The 23,440-nt window shown below is 40.6% G+C and overlaps 1 protein-coding gene across 3 annotated transcripts in view; it reads right to left on the minus strand.

Moving 5' to 3' along the window:
• igsf11 (immunoglobulin superfamily member 11) overlaps positions 1 to 23,440 on the minus strand; it is a 116,936-nt gene that overhangs the window by 83,240 nt on the left and 10,256 nt on the right. For 2 of the 3 annotated variants that reach the window (XM_039826335.1, XM_039826337.1), the window contains exon 2: positions 4,971 to 5,000. In XM_039826335.1, the coding sequence (XP_039682269.1) occupies positions 4,971 to 5,000 (30 nt within the window). Of the gene's footprint in view, positions 1 to 4,970; positions 5,001 to 11,045; positions 11,159 to 23,440 lie in introns of those variants that run through there. The other variant, XM_039826326.1, reaches the window with a different exon arrangement.

The following is a 23,440-nucleotide window of genomic DNA, read 5'->3' on the forward strand; positions in this document are numbered from 1 at the left end:
GATAAGCGGACAAGAGGGGTGGATGATTTTGACCATTAAATGCCTTCAGTAAGACCTATATTTATTTTATATATAACTTAAGTTGTATATGTTCTGCCCACCAGAGGGCAGTGTATCAGTTAATGTCAATAGGCAGACAATGTTTTCTGAAGAAAAACACAATTATTAAAATAGTTAGTATTACTGAAAGTCAGACCCTGGATTAAACACAAACAGTATGCTTTCGACAGGAAGTTCGGAGCTTTCACCGTAGTCTACGTAAGTGATCTGATGTTTATACTTCAGAGTGAGTAGCGACTCTAGAGTCATAGTGAGAGGAACAAAGCATCTCTCCTGTTCTTTCTGACCACGGTGAGACATCTGTAGCAGGAAAAGTTAACCCTCTCCTTGATGTCACGTTGTTTATGAAGAAGGAGAACCAGGAAATGCAAGCCACGGCCGAGTGACGTGCGTCACTGCAACATGTAGTTACATTTTGAAATGCGTGAAAAAGCCTCGGAATCTGAATTGAAAACAACGTTTACAAGCAAACACATTTACAAAAAATAATGCCCATAACAGGTTTGAATATTAAGAGCTGCCTAATATTCGTTCGAATATCTTTTTTTTTATATTCAAATTATATTCGAATAACGTAGTTTGGAGTCAAAGCCCTAGTGGTGAGGAGCAGAGAGTTCGCCTGGAGTTCGCTCAGATTTGGAGTGATAGAGTCAACAATTACTAGATGGTAAAAGCAAGTAAAACCTGTGACTATGCAAATCACAACATGTAAACAGGAACATGTTGGCGTTATTTTGTCACTTATTCGGAGCAGTGCCCCTTTAATTTGATGTTTGTCTTTTTTTACCCCTCTTTTTGAACAATGGGAGCCATCTCCACAGCCCTTTACTCATCCATGCCTGCCACCCTATCGCTCCATTGTCCTCAGATCATATTCTGCGAACTCTCATTACAGGGGTGGTAATAGACTCTTCAGCACTAAGATGTTCTTTATTATCCGTCAACTGTGGACTACATCTCTAAGCTGATTAGCCAGAGCTGTCTTTTCAGCATTTCAATTAGTAGCGTTTCGAATAGTCAAGCAGATTGCAAGCCTTATATTCATTACTGACATTCTTAGAGCACCATGCGATCAAGTAATCCAAGCAAAACATTGCAGCAGTGAGGATACAGAAGAATGACGTCATGGTGGATTGTATTAATGGACTCACAGGGAAATATAGCTATTAACAGCAATCCAAAGCAATTTAAAGCAGCAAAGAGGCATGCAGTTTTAGAATAAATGGCCCAGCTGGCATCCATAGTACTGTCACACATATGCACACACAGAGAGTAAATGGCATTCTTTAGAAAAACGACAGAAGAGAAATTAAATATTTCAAGCAGCATCATCATTACCATTAAATGAAACCAAGAAAATGGGCCTAGGGGACAACTTCAGCCTTCAGAGAGTCAAGATGCCTCAAGATGCTAGCGGTTTAACACAAGAGGATGTCTGTATTAGCTTTAGCTGTGGTTGAAGTTATCTTTATCTGATTTTTGTCATTCTGAGTGGTGTAAAGAGAGGCTAGCACTTAGGCAACATAGGTGCCCAACGGGCTGTCAACACCTACATGCTTAACCTCACTGGTCGACTGTTTCAGTTCATGTCATTTTCAGATTAGCTTGCAGAGGAAATGTCCCACATGGGGAAAGTTACGTCTTGGAAAGAAGGAGAGAGGAGGAAGTGGAAGAGGAGGAAATTGAGGGAGAAGAGCGGGTGGATAAGGTTGTGACTCCTAGTGCTAATGGATTTGGATCAGATGACGAGGATATGATCAGTGGTGTGTGTGTGTGTGTGTGTGTGTGTGTGTGTGTGTGTGTGTGTGTGTGTGTGTGTGTGTGTGTGTGTGTGTGTGTGTGTGTGTGTGTGTTATCACATGTACATGTGGAGGGCATGGTTTTGTGATGTCATTAGCAGACGAGCCAAAATATGATGATCTCAGGGTATTATCGGTATCTGTTTGAGGTATCCGGCTTTATCAAATACCCACTTGACACAGGAGTCACCACTGTGTTTTATCATTCTGTCTCTGTCTGACTCTCTTGCTTTCACACACACACACACACACACACACACATTCAGTCATTGTTAATCCAGCTATGTGCGGGTACAGAGATGTGCTGTACACGGCTGACAACTATGTCACTGAGGTGCGGATGTCAAACCTGTCTGTATTTTGGTTGCTAATGTTGTCATTGCTGTGAGGCACTCAGGGGCCCACACAGTATACTGGAGAATAAACCTTGTACTCTACCCTTCACATTATGCACACTGAATGTCTCTCTATGGACATTATGTATGTTATAAATGCAAACATCTTTGCTCTAGGTGAAGTGTTGTTGTGATGTTCTCAATTGTATTCATTTGACAAAGAGCTCAGCCTCACTTAAAACATCAGACTGAGAGAGGGGGGAAGAGCAAATGAGGGATACAGTTGTAAGCACTTGAGGATTTCTGCAGTAGTCATGTACCATTTGCCAGAGAACAACTGCATCGGAGCAGCTGAGAGTCAAGTGCGTTTCCTAGGGCACCTTAGTGCTACTTTTAAGGAAAGTGAGAGCCATCTATATTTCACATGAGATTTTCCAAGCAAGCAGATAATTGTTTTACAGTTTTGATTTCAGTCACAAGCCCCTTTATCTATCCTCGAAACTACTCAGGTATTCAGATCACAAGTTAACTGTACAATGAATATGGATCAAAAAGCCTCATCCTTGTTGTTGTTGTGTCTGTTTGATTCATTATGCATGGAGGGAGATAAGCTAGGAGGTAAATGAAAGTATAGTGTTGAAGTGCTCAAAGATCTCTGATCAACAAGTCCCTGTTTCATTGCTATCCTCAGTAATGAACTGCTCCATTCTGTCCAGAGTTAGTGAGTTTAAATTTAGCCAAGTTATAACGTAAGAGTTTACTAAGTGTAGATTTACACATTACTACATTAAAAAGGGGTACATACATAGATTTGTTAGATAATATTTACCTCACTGTAGGGTGTATGTAATACCACTTACTGAAACTGAGCCAATTGACAGAACTAGTTATATATGACAATACATGATCCTTTGGGTTAAATGGAATATGATCATCATATCTAATCTGTTATGTGATTGAAATGCTGTTTAATAATCATTTAAGCTGTTAAGATTTAAATTATATTTCACTTAGGCTATTAAACACAATAACCCTCAAACAACAAAAACATATGTGTCAATAACATTAAACTAAGTGACTTGATATGGCCAGTTATGTAGTGAAAGTAAAGTATGATTAGGTAGGTTTAATGGATTATTTTACTTTCTAAAACTGTTATTTTAGGATGTTATTTTACAGCTCATGATGCTGAATTGACTTCCTGTTTACATAGTTGATTGCTTTTGATGGGATGGTGCTACAGATGTTTCCTAGCAACTGATTTACATGGTACTATAGCCAAGACATTCCTTAACTTTGAATGGGGCAACTCAATTTAGTTAATCACTTGTTTGAAACTAGCTGCAGTTACTATGAACATAGGAAGGTCTTAACACACTAATATTTCACAAATCGCTGATGAAAGCCTATCCTAAGGAGCAGTTGTGCTCCATACATTCCTAGTGGGATGGATTTTTAGGACTTTCAAATTAGAAACCGGAGGCTATAGTTTGTTTTCATGAAGCCCAGATTAGGATTTGACAGACTTGTGGAGAGTGGTTGCTGTGGGGGTTTATATGTGTGGACAGAGAGAGGGATAAAGAGAGAAACACTGAGGAGTTGAGTATGTAGTGTAATCAGTTCAAGTGTTTAGTACCAGTATATATGTATGTGGAAGTAAAGTATTCAATTTTGGCCTAGGCGGCTTCTCATAGTAGAGTGTGTAGAGACATCCAGAGATTTAAAACAGACAGAAAGCAAATATTAAAAGGAAGAGGAAGAAATCATGGAAAAGTGGATGGGAGGAAAAAGGAAGAGAATTGAGAAAGGAGCAGTCAGATTGGGATTGAGTGGAGGACGGAGAGGGAAGGTGATGGAGATTGAGTGCCTTAATGGAAGAGGAAGAGTCATGACAATTAAAAGTTGCAGCTGCAAGGGATCACTGCAAAATATAGAGAGAGCAAGAAGATGAAATGCAATAGGAAATAAACTAGAGAGATACTGAGCACTAAAACGTAGTAGAGGAGACAGCAGATGGTGGGGATTATTCTGGACTAAAATACTCTGGGATCTACAGAGGGAAGGCCGCAGACATAAACCGTTACAGACTCCATCTGCCAGAAATAGATCAAAAAGGGCTAGGTCCACCATCGGCATAATGATCAACTGCTGCCTAGATGGCAAAACCCAAAACGGCTATAACTCTCATCCTAAACAACAGACTAAATACTTTGTCAAATCTAAGGATAGATACAATTATGATGTTGTATTATTCTTGTGGTTTTAGTCAAATCAGTTGGGAAAGACATTGTTGAGTCATTAGCTAAACACACTACATTTTAATGCAAAAATACACACACAGCATGGGTCCTTTGAGGACACTTATATCAATAACAAAAATGTAGCTAAGCAAAGCAGCTAAGCAAACATTACCATCTCTCATATGGCATTTGTGTCGAGACATAATATGGGACATTAACACATAGTTGCATTCTTTATTTTGCATCAGGTGCATGTGTGCTGGAGTATTTCAGTATGTGTTTTGTGTGTGATTATGACTGATACCATAAGACATCCCTAATCCACACTTTATGTTCACCATGATTAGGATAACAGGCTGCGCTAACAATCTGTGTGTGCATGTGCACAGTGAAACCGAATGGTCCACAAATCTGCCCAGTAATGCCTCTGTATCCATCCACACACGACCTGAACACAAATAACTGCAGCCTGCCAATCAAATCATCCCATAGAGAGTAGAGAAAAAGCTAAAAGTAAATTAAAGACTTTGTTTTACCTTTCCCCGTGTGTAGATCAAACCTTGACCCTGCAAAAAAAGAAGAAACATAATTACTGTTCTGAGCGTGCATAAGCGAGGCTGCAGCAGATCGTACAGTGTGCTGCTGCACGGATGAAGCAATTCAAACAAAGATCAACAACATTAGTTTCTCTCTGTAGGCAGTCAGAACCCACACCATGCTCGGTTCCTGTCTGCAGCTTTTCTCAATACCCCTCTATAATTGCCTATTTAGCTGTGTCATTCAAGACTTCATGTTCTTGCAAAAGGAAGTCATTGTTTCACAAGATACATTCTAGTCTCAACATTAGTATTTGCATGGCAAACATATTGACTGTATCTACTGTGTTTGAAACAGAGTGTGCGCGCGCATGTTCATGTGCATGTGTTATTGACTAATTATCTACCCTGACAGGGGACAGTTAATTAAATCCTTCCCTGGAACTAAGCATAAAGTAATTATTGGGCATGTTTGCATATCCACCAAAAAAGTGAACATCCACATGTGCTAAATACATCACATGTGCTAAATACATCACATGTGCACACACACATACTGTATGCATTTCTGTAACAGAGACAGACGCACAAAAACGCATTTCTATTACATGCCTGCACACACACTCAGATACACCGGTACTCGGATTCCAAACCGGCAATACATTTTTGCATCATCAACTTGTCTTGTGAGCATTCATACAAAATCATCGGACATCTTTCTGTCACCATCAGCTCCTTCACAATAGCAAATGTGCCCAAACTAAGCATCTCTCTCTGCCAGGCAAAATAAACTCAGATGGCAGCTGGATGTGCCGCCATTGACTTGAATCTGACAGGCCGCCATTATTATCTTTACTGCTATCATCATTACAATTGGCAGCAATCAACCTATTTGATTTCTGTTTGTATGACAGCAAACAATGCTCCTAACAGTTCACTGGTACAGTATCAAAGAATAAAGTCTATTACATACACTATTGCAAGGGCACAGCAGATACATTGTTACAGTGCAAAATGTGATTAATTATTTCAGCTCCATGCATGAGGTTTGGTAATGCTCAATGGCCACACAGGACAAAACAGGAAATACCTTTTAGATATTTGCACAAGTTGTTTGCATCTTCATTTTGACACATAATAAATAATGGATTCACTGGGAATTTGAATTAATGTTTTATACGCCTCCCAGTGCCAAACTGTGCCCACCAACGCTGCCAGTAGTAAAATCCCCCCCCCAAAAAAATAATTCCCAATTCCCAGAAGCACTCTACACTCAATTACTGGTTTCCAGTCTTAAGCCGATGAACTGGAACCAACCAGTTCATGTCTGCTGGATCTAGACCTGTTGTCTAGTTGGTTTTACATGTGCTAACAGATGCTTGCTACATCTGCTGCTCAGTGGGATGGTCCAGTAAAGGCTCCAGATTGACTGGTAACATTTTGATAAGCTGCAGTGTGTGTTTTGAGATTATTTACCTTCCCTGAAAGTTCTTTAAATACTATCATCAGCGATCAAAGCTTTTTGCTCTTTGGGTTTGGATGGAACCCCGACTCCTGGGAAACTCCTGAGATCCCTGCAATTGAAATCCCTATGGGAATACTCATAGGAAGGGAAGGGACTTCCCAAGTGGCCTCAGCCTGGGAAGCCAGGGACTTTCCAGAAGGATCGTTGGTCTCTACCTTGGAGACCAAGGTATTCTCCATCCTCGTAACTGATGAAATATACAATGGGTAACAGTTAAAATATGATATAAATGTTGATTCTAGGGCTACAAGCAAAATATGTATAATGATAATGATTGTGGGATATGTAACCAATATTAAAGTGTGATTATTGTTCAATTGTGTGAAGAAGTAACAATGATGAGGAATCATGTGACATGAGATGTATTAGGCAAGGAAGGGAGTAGCTGAGGCCCGGCCTAAGGGTTACAATTGGATTCTAAGGAGTACTCTTTCGTTCGTCCTGCCATCATAACTGTTATGGACAGAGACTTTGCAGACTTTGGATAAGGTCGGGAGTTTTGTTAAGGTTCGAGCAGTGCGGTGGGCTATGAAGGACTGTACTGTACTCTCTGTACTCTCTGTCCATAACAGTTATGATAGCAGGACGGACAAAAGAGTACTCCTTAGAATCCAGTTGTAACCCTTAGGCCGGGTGGGGATGGTTAATCCTCCTTCTGCCCGACACTCCCGTGCCGGCCGTAGGTAATAGGAGATCCTCTCTCTGCGATAGTGGCTCTGTCCGTTGCTCTGTCTGTTGAGTTGAAATTCTAAGTCCAAAGATGATTTGCTCCAATGTGGTCAATCGAACAGTGAGTCTTGAACCCGAGAGCCGGCTGGAGGACTAACCCCGAATCACCCTTTGTTGTTTTCTTTTATACTTCCCCAAATGGTTGTGTGTCCATATGCGCGTGCGTCGCTTCCTATTTCTCTTGGATAACGTGCCTTTTCACCAGTAGCTTCAACATTTCAACACATCCTCAGCTATTCCCTTCCTTGCCTAATACATCTCATGTCACATGATTCCTCATCATTGTTACTTATTCAAACAACTGAACAATAATCACACTTTAATATTGGTTAAATACTCCACAATCATCTTAAAATCATTATACATATTTTGCTTGTAGCCCTAGAATCAACATTTATACCATATTTTAACTGTTACCCATTGTATATTTCATCAGTTACGAGGATGGAGAATACCTTGGTCTCCAAGGTAGAGACCAAGGATGAGGCCACTTGGGAAGTCCCTTGCCTTGCAGGGATCTCAACTTCCTTAACAGTTCCTAAATAACAGTACTTTCTCAAGACTACAGACTTGCTTTACTTACTAGGACCAGAAAATAAAGTAATTCTTAATATACTTTTCAATTTCAAACAATCTCTTTTATTTCATGGAAAACACTGCTTCATTGTTGTGCACTGTAGATCCATTTACAGAATTGTGAAAAGAGGAGACAGTGGCAGTTACGATCTGTCCGGTGCTGAACACCTTTGACTCTCTCAGGCTGAATAGAGACTGGCCACCCAGGCTACAGGAGCCCTGGAAACAAAAGGAGCTGCTGTGGCACACAAATAAGCTTTACAATCTGCTTCGGACACGGACACACGGACACGCACGCACGCACACACACACACACACACACACACACACACACACACACACACACACACGCTGTTCATGTGCAAGTTTATAACAGGGGCTTTCATCCAAACAAATGTGTACAAAATATAGTGAGTCACAAAATCAAATCTAATTTGGCCATAAATACCCCTGTGTATTTGTCCTTATGGTACCTTTTTGACTCAAGTAATGCCTCAGGATTGCTGTTTTGTGTCACCAATGCAAATAACATTTTGTAGAGAGCTGGTTGCTTATAATATTGGAAACTGGTCATGCACTCACTCCTATTACACCCTGTTTGTCTGTGACAAGATCAAATTCAACAGCAGCAGGCCACAACTTGTCTTGTGCTTGATAATTGTTAATTCAGTGGTAAAAGGAAGATGAAGAAAAACAAGCACACAGTAATAATTGTCCATATTTTAAGCATGAGCTTGCTGTGCGGGCAAAGGTGTGAGGCTGACGCTTCGCCTGGTCCTTTTCAGCTGCTGACGTTCACAGGCCCATCAGCAGCAGGCCTTCACACTACATACGGCTAAAGTGTTCTGGAGATGGAGAGGAGCGCTGTTAAGCAGCGGTGCCTGACCACTCAGATAGGTCTGCCAGATGGAGCAAAGGCTCATGGGAAGCAAGGAGGGTGTGCAGACATGACAGAAAAAGAATGTGCTGTTATTTGTTAACAGTTGACCTGCCTTAAATGACGTTGGAACAGTAGTCTAGTACTGAATCATTGATGGTTGGATATGCCTCATACCAGGAATATAACAATGATCACGGACTATCGATGCAAGAAGGACTTCTTAATGAATGACAAGTACTATTTGATGGAGTGACTGGCAGCCAAGAACTAAAGAGCTAAAGTAAACATTTGACATGTGAGCAACAGGTTATAGGCCTATATTTCCCTGCCATTAAGCTCCGTCTTTCCATCCCTCTAAAACGGTGTGATTAGTCACTGTGAGTCTACGCTGAGCAGGTTGAATGTAATCTCAACCTCTGAGGCACTTTACAGAGAATTTCAAACCATTACCCAAGCTCAACAATTGCCAGTCGCTGCCAAGCACCTTCAAGGGAATGTCAGTTTCCATGGAGACCAAGCCACCCCAGCTGAAGCCCCCGTCTCTTACCCATTGACGGGCACATATCACAAACCTCTGTAATTGTCTCTCGTGTACTGTCTCGGCTTTTTCTTACTCTGCCTAACATCACTGTTTGTGTTAATCTATGCGTCGCTGTTCTCAGTTCAAACATCTGCCTCAGTGTTTACCAGTGTTAGTAATTGCTCAGTTACAGCTTCGTGGGAACACTTGGAAAGATGTATACATTTTAAAGAAAGATGGGGAGTAAAAAAAAAATAAGTCAGGAGAATTGCTCAGAGTTGATAGCAGATGGAATCCAACTTAAGAAATAAAAAGTAGTTTTGCCAGTGGTTGTACTTGGCGGTTTAAAGTTCTGTAATCAAAATGTAACTACTAACAATCGATTGAATGAATATGTGTATGTGAAAGGCGTCACTCGTAGTACAAAAGATTTTAGCTTCTTTCAGATCATGGTTTCTATTTTTGGCCGCAACTACTGGTTTGGTGTACTCTCAGCGCTACCTGCTCAGTACCAGTCAGCAGACAGACACAGTTAGCAACTAGCTGGTAAACATTGCGGAGCATTTAGCTGATAAAGAAACATTTTTCTCAGTAGAAAATGGAGACCAAAACAGAGCTAAACAAGAGTGAATATTGGTCACACATTAAAGACACAACTCCAAATGAATAATAACGTTTCTCCGTAACTGCTGGATGTGTAAATAAGTGCAACTGTATCAACTTACATGGCGAAAATATGCCCTTATTCACAGCTTGCTGCTGCTGAGCAGGGGTTAATTTGGGTCAGAGAACACCAAACTGCACCTTGATGAAGCTTAGCTCCTTCAGTACTACAGCGTTGCCAACTTTCATAAATTCAAGCAACAATTTTAAATTGCCACTGGCAGTTTATTTGGGTATAGGCCTATATATTTGGGTTGTTGTATTATTGTCATTTGGGACTTTAAGGTGAATTAATTTAAAAGGGTTTGGCTTACCCAATTACCAAAACATACATTCAATTATATATACATTAAAATGTCATTGCTTCTTCCTAGTGGTATCTGGCCATTTAGATAGTTAGATTCAATTTGAGGTATTTGTCTATTAAATTGGACCAATGGAGGTGAATGGAATTTAGTTTGTGCTACAGCATTAAAAAAGTGACATTAAGAATATGCAGGATCTCTCTCCAGAAGAAAATGCCATTGTTACTCTGGACAATTCACAGAACGTCAAGAGTTTTCATTTGAAATACTTTCTACTGAAGAAATCATCCCTCATTGGGCAAGGGCTCCCACTCCTCAAAAATGTCATTTTAACCCCTGCTGCTGCCCCTCAGTGGCCAAAAAATAAAAAATAAAGTCAATACAGGTTTAAATGTGTCTGTCACAAAATGTTGCACCCATCTAAACAAATCACTTCCCCAGGAATCTGCTGTAATAATGTAAAATAAAATAGAATAAAATAACGGGAATGCCTAGCACATGCTTAAACAAAAGCAGTCATGTTCGCACACACTGTGATCAAGGTTGAAAAACTGCAGCTTAGTCTCAGCAACAAAGGAGATAACATTTACTGTAGTTAGAGGCTGAGAAGACTTATATGTCCACAAAGGTCTTCTATGTTGTGTCTGATCTTAAATCACATCATTATCCTTAAAACATATCCATTTCTAATTTTCCTCCTTATTTTTATCTCCTAGCTTATCTCCCTCCATAGCATAATGTGTATTAACCCAGCGCTTTATTCTTCTTCTAAGAGCACTGTCACACTTAGGTCCTTTCTGTGACCCAAGTGTAGACAATAGAGGGGGAGTGATAGAGTTCAGAGATTTATTGAAAAACTGGAGGTACGTAAGCTTACGGAGTAATGAAGCGGGCAAGGGTCGAAACCTGGAAGGCAGTCCAAACAGGTAAACAAATCCCAAGTCCAAAAATAGCATGCAGAGGTGTAAAACAGGCAGTTAACAGGTCTCCTGTCTAAGACAACAGATTTACAGAAAACACCTATGGACTGGTATATATAGTGAGTAGCTGATGAGGGAATAAGATGCAGGTGAGGGTGTGGGCAGGGCCAGACAACTGCAGAACTAATGAGGGAAGTGGGGAAAAGGGCGGGGCAGTGAAGTGCTGGGGGAAAAGGAGGGAAAGTCCGAGGGCATCTGGTGGATGGATGGAAAATGGCAATGAATGGTAATAAGGAACGTGGTTGGACAGGAGGGACAAAGAGAATAAAAAAAAAAATAAACGTCTGTCCCCAAACACTTTTCCTTGACCTCGATGGTAAACGTCAATGAAAGATGTGAAGGAGAATTCATAAGAACCTAGGAAAAGACAACTGCGGTGTCAAGAGAATCGGACTGCACTTACACCGAAGTTATTGAAATGGGTCTGCCGTGACGAAACTACAATGTACTACAAAGATGGACAAGCACGTCTTAGATATTTATTGTGTTGTGTTATGTAGCCTATATAAACATGGATAATTCTTTGAAAAATATTATATTACCTAGGCTGGAATTAAAATTAAAAAAGAATATAGGCTACCAGTCACAAAAGTGAAACTAAATGGTTCTTACACGCTCACGGTCCTGTCCACTCATATTTATCGACATGAATCCCAATTAGTATGGTTGTATGAAAACAATTGTTAGATTTTAGCAAAATAGGCAAATCTTTTGTTTCATGAACAGCCAATGGTGTGTCACGTTAATTGGAATTGTGGGACGGCATTATCTCCTTTTCTTTCATAAAGGATGGTGCAGTGTACCCCATGCTAAGGAGATAAGAAAAAAACTTTCCTTAGCATTTAGAGAATTGGACCTGCTCTTATCATAGCTGACACTTAGATACTTCCAGCTCATTTCACATAGGAACCATCCTAAGCAAAAAACACAATTTGGCCGCAGCCACAGACTGTGACAAGCACACTGACGCCAATAGACCAAATCACTCTGTTCCGCTGTTAGTTTTGCCTGCATTCCTGAGGACACTATATGAGCAGTAAAAACAAGAGTTTGAAGATTTTACTGTTAAATACATAAGTGCTGTAAGAAGTGAAATATCTTTAAATGATTATGGTGAATCAAACTGTATGTCCTAAATTGGTGTAAAGGAGAAGATTTACTCTTGATAATCTAAATAATGATATCCTATTAGAAGAATCCTTTATATAGAGTCAGAAGTGTCTTTTTCATTTTGGTTTTTTTTAGTGTTCCTTACTCTTAGCGAGGACAACAAGTAAAGTAAGATTACTGCTCAGTGGACACTAAAGAAATGTGGCTTCAAGGAAAACAAAAATGTGTCTCCCAGAGGCAAACCTACGCTCGGCTCTCCTGCTTGTGTGTTCAGCCAGAAGATGATCACCAGGTAAGCGAGCAGCAATGATGGAGATAACATGCCCAAACAAACTCCCTCAGGAGGTGGAGCATTCCTTAAAAAAACACGCAAACTGCATCTTTCAAAACACATCTTTGGCATACATTTACACATGATTTCATGACCCACGGTGTTCACACCTGATTCTCTTCCCTCTTGAGTCTTAATCAAGTTGTTTGTTTCAGAAAGACTTTATTGGTTTGTTTTCTCTTTGATTGTGTAGGTGTGAATGCCTCTGAGTGAGCGTGTGGGCCCACTCATGTGTGTGTATCAAGCGTCAGAATGCACACACTGTCCTTGAGAGTGCTCCAAAAAAACAAGTCAAACAAAAAGGTCTCATGACTTCATCACATTGATCATTTTACATCGTCAGCTCTCTTGTTATTGGGAATGCAAGTCATTACAATGCAGACTGCATTGGAGAGGGTGTTAAAACATGTTTTCTTTTATGGAGAATGATTTGTTTGATTCACATTCCAGCTCGCTAGCCTCCTGGGCCCTAACCTACATTACAGCACAAAGACTATTAATCATTGATGATCAGACCTTTTAATATTGCGCATAATGTATAATGTAAATGTATCTGCACGTGACTAAAACAAATGAAGACTTCTGTTCCGAAGCACTGGATATTCATTTTGTGGTACAAATTATTACCTGAGGAGTATGTGGCCTGTCCTAGTTGTTGTTGTTGTTGTTGTTTTTGTCAACTAGATTTATTTACAGTACTGTAATTTGTCTAAATGCGGTGTGATTTGGGCATTTTCAATGTATGGTGGTAGGAGAATAATTATAAATCTTTAAATGATACATATTCAAAAAAGGAAAAGCCTCCACATGCACATACAAAATCTAGTAATATTATGGCATTATTTTTGACACAGGCATCAAAGAAGCGTTTTAAATATGAGAGATGGTATGTTCAAATATCTCATTTAAAAAGTAATGAGCCACCTCAGAACTCAAAAGCCCTTACAAATCTCACATCTAAAGGCAAATGCAGATTAATCATATCATCCAGACATTCTTTATCACTGAGGAGAGAAACGTCTCCAGAGGTCAATTAACCCAGTGTGTGATCTAAGAAATATTGGCGCAGGCGTCCAATAAGCCAAGATGACACACTCAGAGATAAAGCACACATGCACACCAACAGGCCAAGATAATAAAGACAATGACACTCTTGCCAATATGGCTCAACTTGCACTCACACATGTTTCTGTTTCTCTCTTTACTTGCATACACTCACACATACATATTACCAAGCAGACTGCTGTCATTTAATCACAAGTCATGTTTTAATTGGAAAAAGTGTGAAGGAAATAAGAGCAGTTAGAGCTGCTCAGTCTGGCACAGATATGTTAAGACTGCTGGAGCCAACTTAGTAGATTCACATATGCTTTTATTAAAAGGTCATTTTACACTAAATTTGTAAGGGGAGGTAGCCAGATTATTTTTTATATTATCTCTCAATCATGCCTCCATTACAAACCAAAATAAGGTGTATGCAAAGTAGGTGTAATTTCCCTTGATTTGACTCATGGACTGAAATAAACCAAGCTAAATTTACAGGACAGAAAACACTTGTGTGTACTGCGAAATTGACTCTTTTAGAAATGAACCCCACATTGGTCTGGAAAATGTTTTTTTCCTTCTGTGTATTGGAGAATATACGAGGCTGACCAAAACAATGTGTCCAGTGTGTGCTCAAATTAAAGGAATAGTTTAACATTTTGGGAAATATGCTTATATGCTTACTTGCCGAAAGTAAGAAAGGTAACAAACTGTGCTTATAAAGCTCACTAATTTACAAGTTATATGTCATCTGTTTAATCTGTACAAAAACCGAGGCATAAAAAGGACATGTTATGTGCTTTAGCCTATTATTTCAGTTGCAACCCCAGCAGTGGTAAGCGATTGTGAGCAAATAAAAAATATAAAAACATAATTCAAACCAATGTGCGCATTGGCAACACACGGCTCAAGAAGCCGACAAATAGCCTATAGGTAATTCCCTCCGCTGAAAATATATATCTTTCATAAAAATACCCATTAGGGAATGTTAACAGGGCACCAAGCTCCACCGGATCTTCAAAGAATGGTGACGCCTTTATCAACCGAGTATTGATTGGTCAGTAGGCGGTGCTTTTACACTGGTTGATCTCTAATCTCCAACATGACCTGCTCCAAGCCTTTACAAGCCCACTTCAGAAACTCAGTTCACCTCCACCTGAGTTCAGACCACAGACAGTCCGTGGTAGTCTTAATAATACATGAGGCTTTCGCCCACAGTAAAGCCATTTTCTGGGTAACTGCATCTGTCTAGAATATGCTGAATGACACATGCTTTATGGGTGTTGTTCATTTACCTATTTATACATAATAAGTGTGTGTGTGAGCTGCATGCAATCTCTCACAGATTCAAGTTAAAGCATCTCAGTGTTGCATGCATAAGCACTTTGGACCATTAAATGCATAAAAGACCCCACACACACACACACACACACACACACACACATACACATATACCTGCCCTAACACACACTGAAACACTGCACATACAGCTTTACAATACCTCAGGTTTGCTTTAACACAGGGAGTCGTGCTGTTGGGCCCCTCAGCTAGAGTTAGACCTCTAACTCTACGCTTGTGTATCAAATAATTATTTAATCTTTAAACCGCATCAATACCCCAACAGCAGCTAGATGTAGTGAGACTGTTGTAGAGTATAAGTCGGCAGATCATGATAATGGCAAAGGCCATCTGATGGGTGGTTTTCTGATTTCATGGAAGGTTTTCCTCCCGTTGGTTGTAAAAATCATCTTGGGATATGATTAAGGAAAGCAGAATCAGATCATCTGTGTCTTTAATGAGTAGCATGGCCAACCCCTGATACAAGATGGATTTCCCCCTTTTTTGGGGACAATTAAGTCGAAATGTCAGTCAAATATATCTTTATTTACCCTTTCTTTAAGATATCTAAATTAAGGTATAAATAGTCTGTGATCAACTGTATGGTCATATCATCAGATCTGCTGCCTTGGGTGAAGAGAGAAGCAGAGCTGTCAACCACCTTGGTGATCCTGGGGGAAAGAGCACTTTAAGGAACTCTTGAACCCAACAAACAGGTCCTCTGTGAGGGGGACACTCAGGGGAAGCCTTACCCATATTTGTGGCATTTTTTTATAAGTAAAATGAGGTATTCTAAATCCAGTCCAGCCACTGAATGTTTCTGAATGGAGTTTTCCCATCTCATTCCCATAAACTGATTCCTCGCCGACTGCTGAGATGCCAGTACAGATGGACTGAATCGAGATGAGGCCAACAGCAGTGTCTGTGGAGCTAAACTCCTGGTAAATTGTGCCAGTGCAGAACTGCACCACGTTGGGGCCTGGCCGCTGTGGCGCTCGAGTCCTGGCAGAGAGAACAGGGCCCCTCTTGTTTGGCAGAGGCATGTTGACAGGAAACATAATGCATTCACATGATAATGAGCCAGTGAATACATGTCCCTCGTACTGCCCTGCTTTCTCTCCTTTGCATGTACATGTCTTTACACAGATAGGGGGAAAACACATCCACCAATCTACTGTACGCTGACACAAACACACGCATATTCACACAAACATGTTCAATCACAAGCCGCTCAGTGTGCAGAACGGCCTGATCGCTGGTCTCATCACCAAGGAGACGGGTGCCTGGCAGAGACAGACTGGCTATTTAGCATTTACGTAGGACCCCACAAAGCTTTCAGGTCTTTTCCAATGAAGAGAGAGAGAGAGAGAGAGAGAGAGAGAGAGAGAGAGAGAGAGAGAGGCACAGAGAGAGATTAATCAAATGGACACATGCAGAGAAATAGAGAAAAGAAAGGGAATTAAATACTGTTTGACAGTCACATTAAAGAGAAGAATGATGAAGCAAAAGTGATAGAGTGAAAGATTGGGAAGCAGAAAGCAGGCTAGCAGCAGGTAAAAGATGCATGAAAATGAATAATTGTGGCTAAGAGGCAGAAAGGCAGGCAGAGAAATTTGATTTTCTTCTCTGTCTCTTCTCTGACTAAATAACTGCTGAGAGTGATGTGTCTAACTAACATAAAACACCTCTGAGCGTTAAGAGGCGCACGTGTGATTTCGGCTGACGTCACGAACGAGGAGAAGCTATTAATACTCATGCCCACCTGAGTCTCCACCAGGCTAGGGAGAGAAAAGGCAGTGCAAATTAACTGTAAAAACAAAGTATTTTTTTTCCCATATTCATTCACAACTCCCCAAGCTGGGAATAAATAAAGGAAATGAAAAGAGGAGAAATCAAGCATTTGAGTTTCCAAGAGCCCTCTGCCCTCTGAACTGTAAGCAGAAGATCGAGGGATGGCACAGAGCAAACAAGTGCTGAATGGTTTTCGGGGATTTAGGCTACGGTGAGCTCCAGATGTGTTGAGGAGTTGAGGAGAGGGAACATAAATAAGTGGATAAAAGCTACTAAAGTAATTTAGTGGCAAATTAAACAGATATCCTAGGGTGTATGAGGTTGTCATATCAGCCTCCTTTCTATACTGAACTTAACTTTCTTGTTTTTGTCCTCTAATTTCTTTAGCTTTTTCCCAACCTTTTCTGGTTTTCCTCCTGTTCTCATCTCATTTCAGTTTGGTCCCAGTTCTTTCGTTTTTTACGAACATTTTGTTTTGCAGTATGTTTCGGTAAACACGTTATGTCTGTGCTTCAAGACATTGACTTATTCAATATTGAACTAAGACCATGATCTTCCCAAACCAAGCGCTTGTATTGCAAGAGCAAAACAGATCATATACTTAAGTAAATATGTTGTGTCTTGAAGCACGGACATAACGTGTTTACCGAAACCACAAGCATTCCCTAAGCTTAACCAACGTGCTTTTGTTGCCGAAATCTAACCAGAAACAGGGGTCTGGGTGTGAACCCCGGTCTCTAGTGTCAAAGTCCTGCAGTGTGGACACTCACCGTCCACCTAGTCCTCCTGCCTATGAGTTCCATGTAGTGCTTCTTTCCCTCCTTTTTCCTCAAACCATAACTGGTAGTATATAAACATAATTTCTAGGAGACAGGGTTGCAGCCTGAAGCCCAGTCCACTTACTCTGCACTGTCCGTCCCTCTTCATTAATCCTGAGTCCTGCATGTTTTCCCTCACTCTCAGGTCTCAGACCAACTGTTACCCAGGTGTGAAATTTGCCTGTGTGGCTGATTTGCTCTCTCAGTATCTCACCTCCCCATTTACAATCAACTGGTCTCCTGTTAGTCTATATACTATATACTCACGTGCCTTAAGAGTTTATATATATTCTGCCACCCCACCACCTCTCAGGGCTGTGATGCTTTGATAACCAGCTATGAAACACTGTATCATATATGCCTCATCTCCAATTTGCTGTATTCATTTTTCATCCTAATTCAAACAAGGATTAATTAAAATTGGAGTCATTTTTTTCTCCCTGCAGCGCATGGCAGTGGTGTAATCCGTTACAGACTTCTGTGCAACCTGTATTCATGAGCTTTTATCTAAGCAGTGTTTTATTATAACAATGGTGAATAGCGTCTCGTGTGGCTGTGCAGGCACACTCATGACGATCTCAATGGGCCCTCCTATTCTCCACTATCCTCATTTTAACAAAGAGTAATTTTTTCCATTGTGCTCTAATATAAAACACACATCTCCACGTCTCTCTCATCACCCAGTGGTACAGTAATAAAGAGAAGCTACATCTCTCTCCGTCTCACACCCACTCTCACAGCATTACGTAGCCCTATTCTACTTAATAATTACAATGCACAATCGAGGACGAGCTAGACATTCAACTCTGGCCACCGGAAACCCAAATTCCAATGAGGAAATCAACCCCCAATATACGAAAAAATCATTTGGGAACGGGACAATGTCCCATGTTAATAAAGCCCCCCCTCCAGCCGAGTACAATGGAGTCACTGATCATCTCATGTCATCATTAAAGCCCTGCGTTTCATCTCACAGCTTTAATTACGGCAAAATGTCAACCGTAAAAGATGGATCACTTGATATTCTGCCGTTGCTTATGAGAAATGTTTATGAAGAGTTAGACTGTGACTCACAGCTCCCCATGAGAATATTCTGTCCTGCTCTCTCTGACTTAGCTTGCACTGTGGTTACGATCTATATCAATATTATATAGTGCAGTTCTATCATCTCAGCGCTCTTCTGCCATTTTCACCGACATCACATCACTATAGAGCAATGCCAGTGAACTGTAATTGCACATCGTTGTTGCTTTGCCATAATTATAATTGTAATAGTGCACAGGGAGAAAACGACTTAATAGTCTCTGGGTAATTACCCCAATTGACTAGATGGTGGCTAAGTGGATTGTTTGACATTGCGTGGACGTGTACATCTTCGCATATGTGCATGTGTATGTGTGTGCACATGTGTGTGTATATGGTAGCAGTTGACAATAAACAAATACCCACAGGAGAAAACATACCATCACCCTTCTGTGTGAATGTTCTGGCACAGCACACACACATTCACACTTTTCACATTTTACTTATGGAATCTTCAATTTTTTCCTCATGTATCAACACTAAATGAGCTATTGCATGTCATCTCTTTTTTTCTGAATTCCTGGACAGAAGAGTTACTACTTAATTAACTGATTATTTCTTCAAGATTAGACTATTTTAACCATTTAAACCACCACTCAAATCATTACATAATGCTATGATCGTTCTTGCAAAGGCGGTCAATTGTTTTAAATTTTGTTAAGATTCATAATTGTCTTGCATTGCAATTTTCTTTTTAAATGTTAGGTGTTGGTGAAATTGTATCCATAATCTTCTTATCTGCATTCCTAGACCCCTGGTAGGCATGGGCCGTGAAAAAGTCACAGTTTCAAAACCGCTAAAATTTTCCATCACACCGTTCCTGCAGTATGAGCTGTTTTTTATGAGATAAATAAATATAAAATCAGAAGATTTGGTCACACTGCACACATTCCCTTTACTGGTTACCCAGTTTGAGCTACATCTGATTTCAAATACTGCAGCTTCTGCGAGCATATAAATAGCAAACAACCCCACACAATCATATTTATCTGATCTCACCATCCCTTATGTACCCTGTCACGCCTTCCGATCACAGGGTGCTGGCTGGCAGACTGTCACCGACAATGAGGAGAAAAATTAGCAGGCAGCAGAGCATTTCCTACCCAAGCTACATATCTTTAGGACCGTCGTCCCCTGGTGAAGATAAACCTGTGCAAATCTTCAAATCTAATCCACTGTTTATCTTGGGAAAGACACACTCTCCTCTTTTACTTTAATTTCAAGAGTAGTACAAAGAGGGGTGCACTGGTAGCTCACCTGGTTGAGCGTGCGCCCCATATACTGCAGTGGCCCGGGATAGAGTCCGACCTGCCATCCTTTTCTCCATGTCATCCCCACTCTCTCTCTCTCTCCCCCCTTTCCTGTCTTCAGCTGTCCTATCAAATAAAGGCCAAAAACGCCCCCAAAAAATAGTATACAGAAATCAGCTTTCCTGAACCAAGTCCAGAGCTGCCTTTCTGTTGATGCATCATTACACTCACTTTCTATCTATCTATCTATCTATCTATCTATCTATCTATCTATCTATCTATCTATCTATCTATCTATCTATCTATCTATCTTTAAAAGAGTTGTAAAGTGACACAGCAGTCATCTCCTTCTTGGCACAAATCTAAAGTAAAAGGTAAAAAAGTAGAGTAAATGTAAATGGCTATACAGCAGTTCACATGGTGCAAATTATAATTAATTGTGACTATGTCTACGTCCAACCTTTGTGTATGTGTATACATGCGTTTGCACGCAAGTTATTGCTCTTGTGTCACTGAACTGATCAAATAAAGCCAAAGCTATCTATAATCTATAAACCAGGGTCACAGACCAAATGACAGACATAATCTGTAGTAAAGCCCAATTTAGCAGATGATTTGGGCCTTGGCTCAATAGTTTACACTGTTCCATATTCACAAATCACCTCTTAGTGGACAAGCTGGGTATGGATCAGCAGCCGCGGCTCATCAGAGGAGGCAAGTATGCAAGCCACATCCTCCTCGGTCATATAAAAGCATGAGGGTTTAATTTGGTGATAATACAATTACAGCACAGAAAAAAATATATATATCAAAAATAGGAAACGGAAGCTGCATGTGATCAAAGGTTTGCTGAAAGAACCCAACGGCAGATCCTGATCACCTCACTTCACTTTCTCTTATAGCCGCAGTGATGAGGTTAAACCCATACAGCTTATTTGTCTGAGTAGTTTATGTTAATGATTAGGTGAATCATTTAAATGCCCATGTCCCATGATACAAACACTGTAAGTTAATATTATTTCAGTTAAGAAAGTAAAACTGTATGTGATTTATTAATTTAATATTGATTTATTAAACCAAATCATTCACTAAAATAGACAGTCCGTGTTGATTTTGCCATTAGCAATGTAAGAGATGCATTACAGTGGTACAATACAGCTACATGGTACAATTGCTGTACGAGTCTGGCCAATCATCATTTGGTATCCATGCTCAGTAGCACTCTGTCAGGGTCCTGGAAGTGCTGGGTGCCTCTGTGTATCTACCCTAAGCCCTCCTCTCAGTCGTTGTGATGTGGGACAAACATGCATGGACGAACATTCCATTATTGCGTTTGGCTTATTTAGAGCTCCTCCAATAGCTGGGATCTATTTAAAAGGCTTTTTGTAGAATAGTGGACAAATAAGACACAAACACACTGTCAGTGGGGTCTGTGACAATACTACTATCTGGAATTATCAGTTAAGTCTGTGCAACATCCCCGTGATATTATTGTGTGTGGGAGGGTGGGTGAAGGTTCTTTGTGTGTGTGCGTGTGTGTGTGTGTGTGTGTGTGTGTGTGTGTGTGTGTGTGTGTGTGTGTGTGTGTGTGTGTGTGGTGTTATGTGTGGGTGCATCCAAGGCTTAGCGTGTGTGTGTGTGTGTGTGTGTGTGTGATGGTGAATTTGGCCTTTAAAATTCTGGCAAAACTATCTAGGGCCGAATGGATTTGCAAATTGAGCACATTACAAATACAAAGCAGTGTGCAGCGTACTGTACAGTGTTTCCCTGCCCCCACCACCAGTCTTCAGGCTGTCAGGAGGGCAACTAGTTAAGGCAGTATACACATGGATTAAGGGTTGAAGGGGCACAGCAGCATATGGTGCCCCCTGATATCCATGCCCCTTACAGTATATTGTTGTTAGAACGCCTACGTGTTTGCCACGAGAAAAAGGTCTCACGGGCCTCCCTAGGCCTCCGTGTAGAACCACCACTGCTCATCTTCTCTTTTTTATTCAACCGTTAAAGTTTAGAGCTCTCAGCAACTTTTAGTGGCTAAAGGGTCACGTTTTATAAAAGAGAAAATTAAAATAAAAAATGTCATAGGCAAACTGTGAGTAATTCTGTGAAATATTACTATGACCTCAGGTGTCTCTATGTGTGCATGAGCATGAGCACACTCGTGCACACAAATGTGCAAATAAGATCTTTTTTTGTAGTATATGTTTGTATAGGCATGTATTGCAAACATATGTCTGTGAAATTTGAATGTGTGTGTATGTGCATGCATAAACTGGCAAACTGTGTGTTTCCCAGTTTGTCAAAGTCCCACCTGTGCCCCCTCCTGTTCTATTGGATACAACAGCGACAATGTTAAGGTGAAGTCTGCTGTAACAATGCACAGATGGGATATCTGGTGCTTGCCTCTCCCCACTCTCTCTCTCTCTCTCTCTCTCTCTCTCTCTCTCTCTCTCTCTCTCTCTCTCACTGTGCGCCTTAACGCACCATTCTTCCTGGCTGTTCACATGCATCACATTTGACATGCTCATTCGTTGTCTGCAAGGACAGAACAAGCGAGAACCACTTTTCAGTCTCATCCTCATCCCTGGAAAGTCATTTGTGTGTTGAAAGTGTATAGTAGGACGGAGAAAAAGAGGCAGAGAAAGAGAAAGTGTGTGAAAGAGACGCACAGAGGATCTCAAGAGTAAAAAAGAGAGACAGTAAAAGAGAGTGAAATTGTGAACAGAGTGATCTAAAGGGAAGCAAAACACGAATACAAAGGTTCAAGGAGGTTAGAGGAAACATCGAGATATAGGTCAGGAGGATGAAGACAGAAAGTGAAGTTGGACCTGTATTCTGAAAGAATGGCACTTGAGAGAGAGAGACAGAGAGAGAGAGAAAGCAGAAGAAAAACACTAGTGAAAGAGTATGGCTCTGTGGCGCTGTACAAAACTAGTATAAAGACTTATAATGAAACTATGGAGACCTGACGCACAACCTTTCCTACAGGGAGCGACTCAGGCAGTTAACACACATTTACTGAGAGTCAAAGTGTTTCACACCAAGAGCTCGCCTTCCACTCCTGCAGGGACATTTCATTTTGGTGTCCTTACTAACCACATAGTAACACTGTAGTGGTTTATACGAGTGTGGTGCTGACCCAACATGCACAGCTTTTTGGGGTTAGCTGTACACACACAACAGTTGGCTTTATTGGAACTTGTGTTGAAAGTTAAATTTCAGTTTATTACAACTTGCATCTTATTGTCTTAGTTTTGACCATCCTTCCAATCAGTTATGATAACATTGTATGACAGGGCAAAAAACACGAGCGGTTAGAACGCGTGTAGTAAGTATAGTAGGTCAAAGTGAGCGCCTGAATTAAATACTGTGGAGAAAAATCCTTTTTTCTCCATCCTTTTCCTTTATCCGTTTTTACAAATGAGAAAAAGTATATAGACAAACAGCCCAACCAGTCACAATCAGGCACTGACATGAGATACAAAGTTGGAATTGTTGAACGCTCCACTGACCAATTTCCTTGGGAA

Source organism: Perca fluviatilis, chromosome 2 (genome assembly GCF_010015445.1).
Source record: "Perca fluviatilis chromosome 2, GENO_Pfluv_1.0, whole genome shotgun sequence".
NCBI classification, from domain to species: Eukaryota; Metazoa; Chordata; class Actinopteri; order Perciformes; family Percidae; genus Perca; species Perca fluviatilis.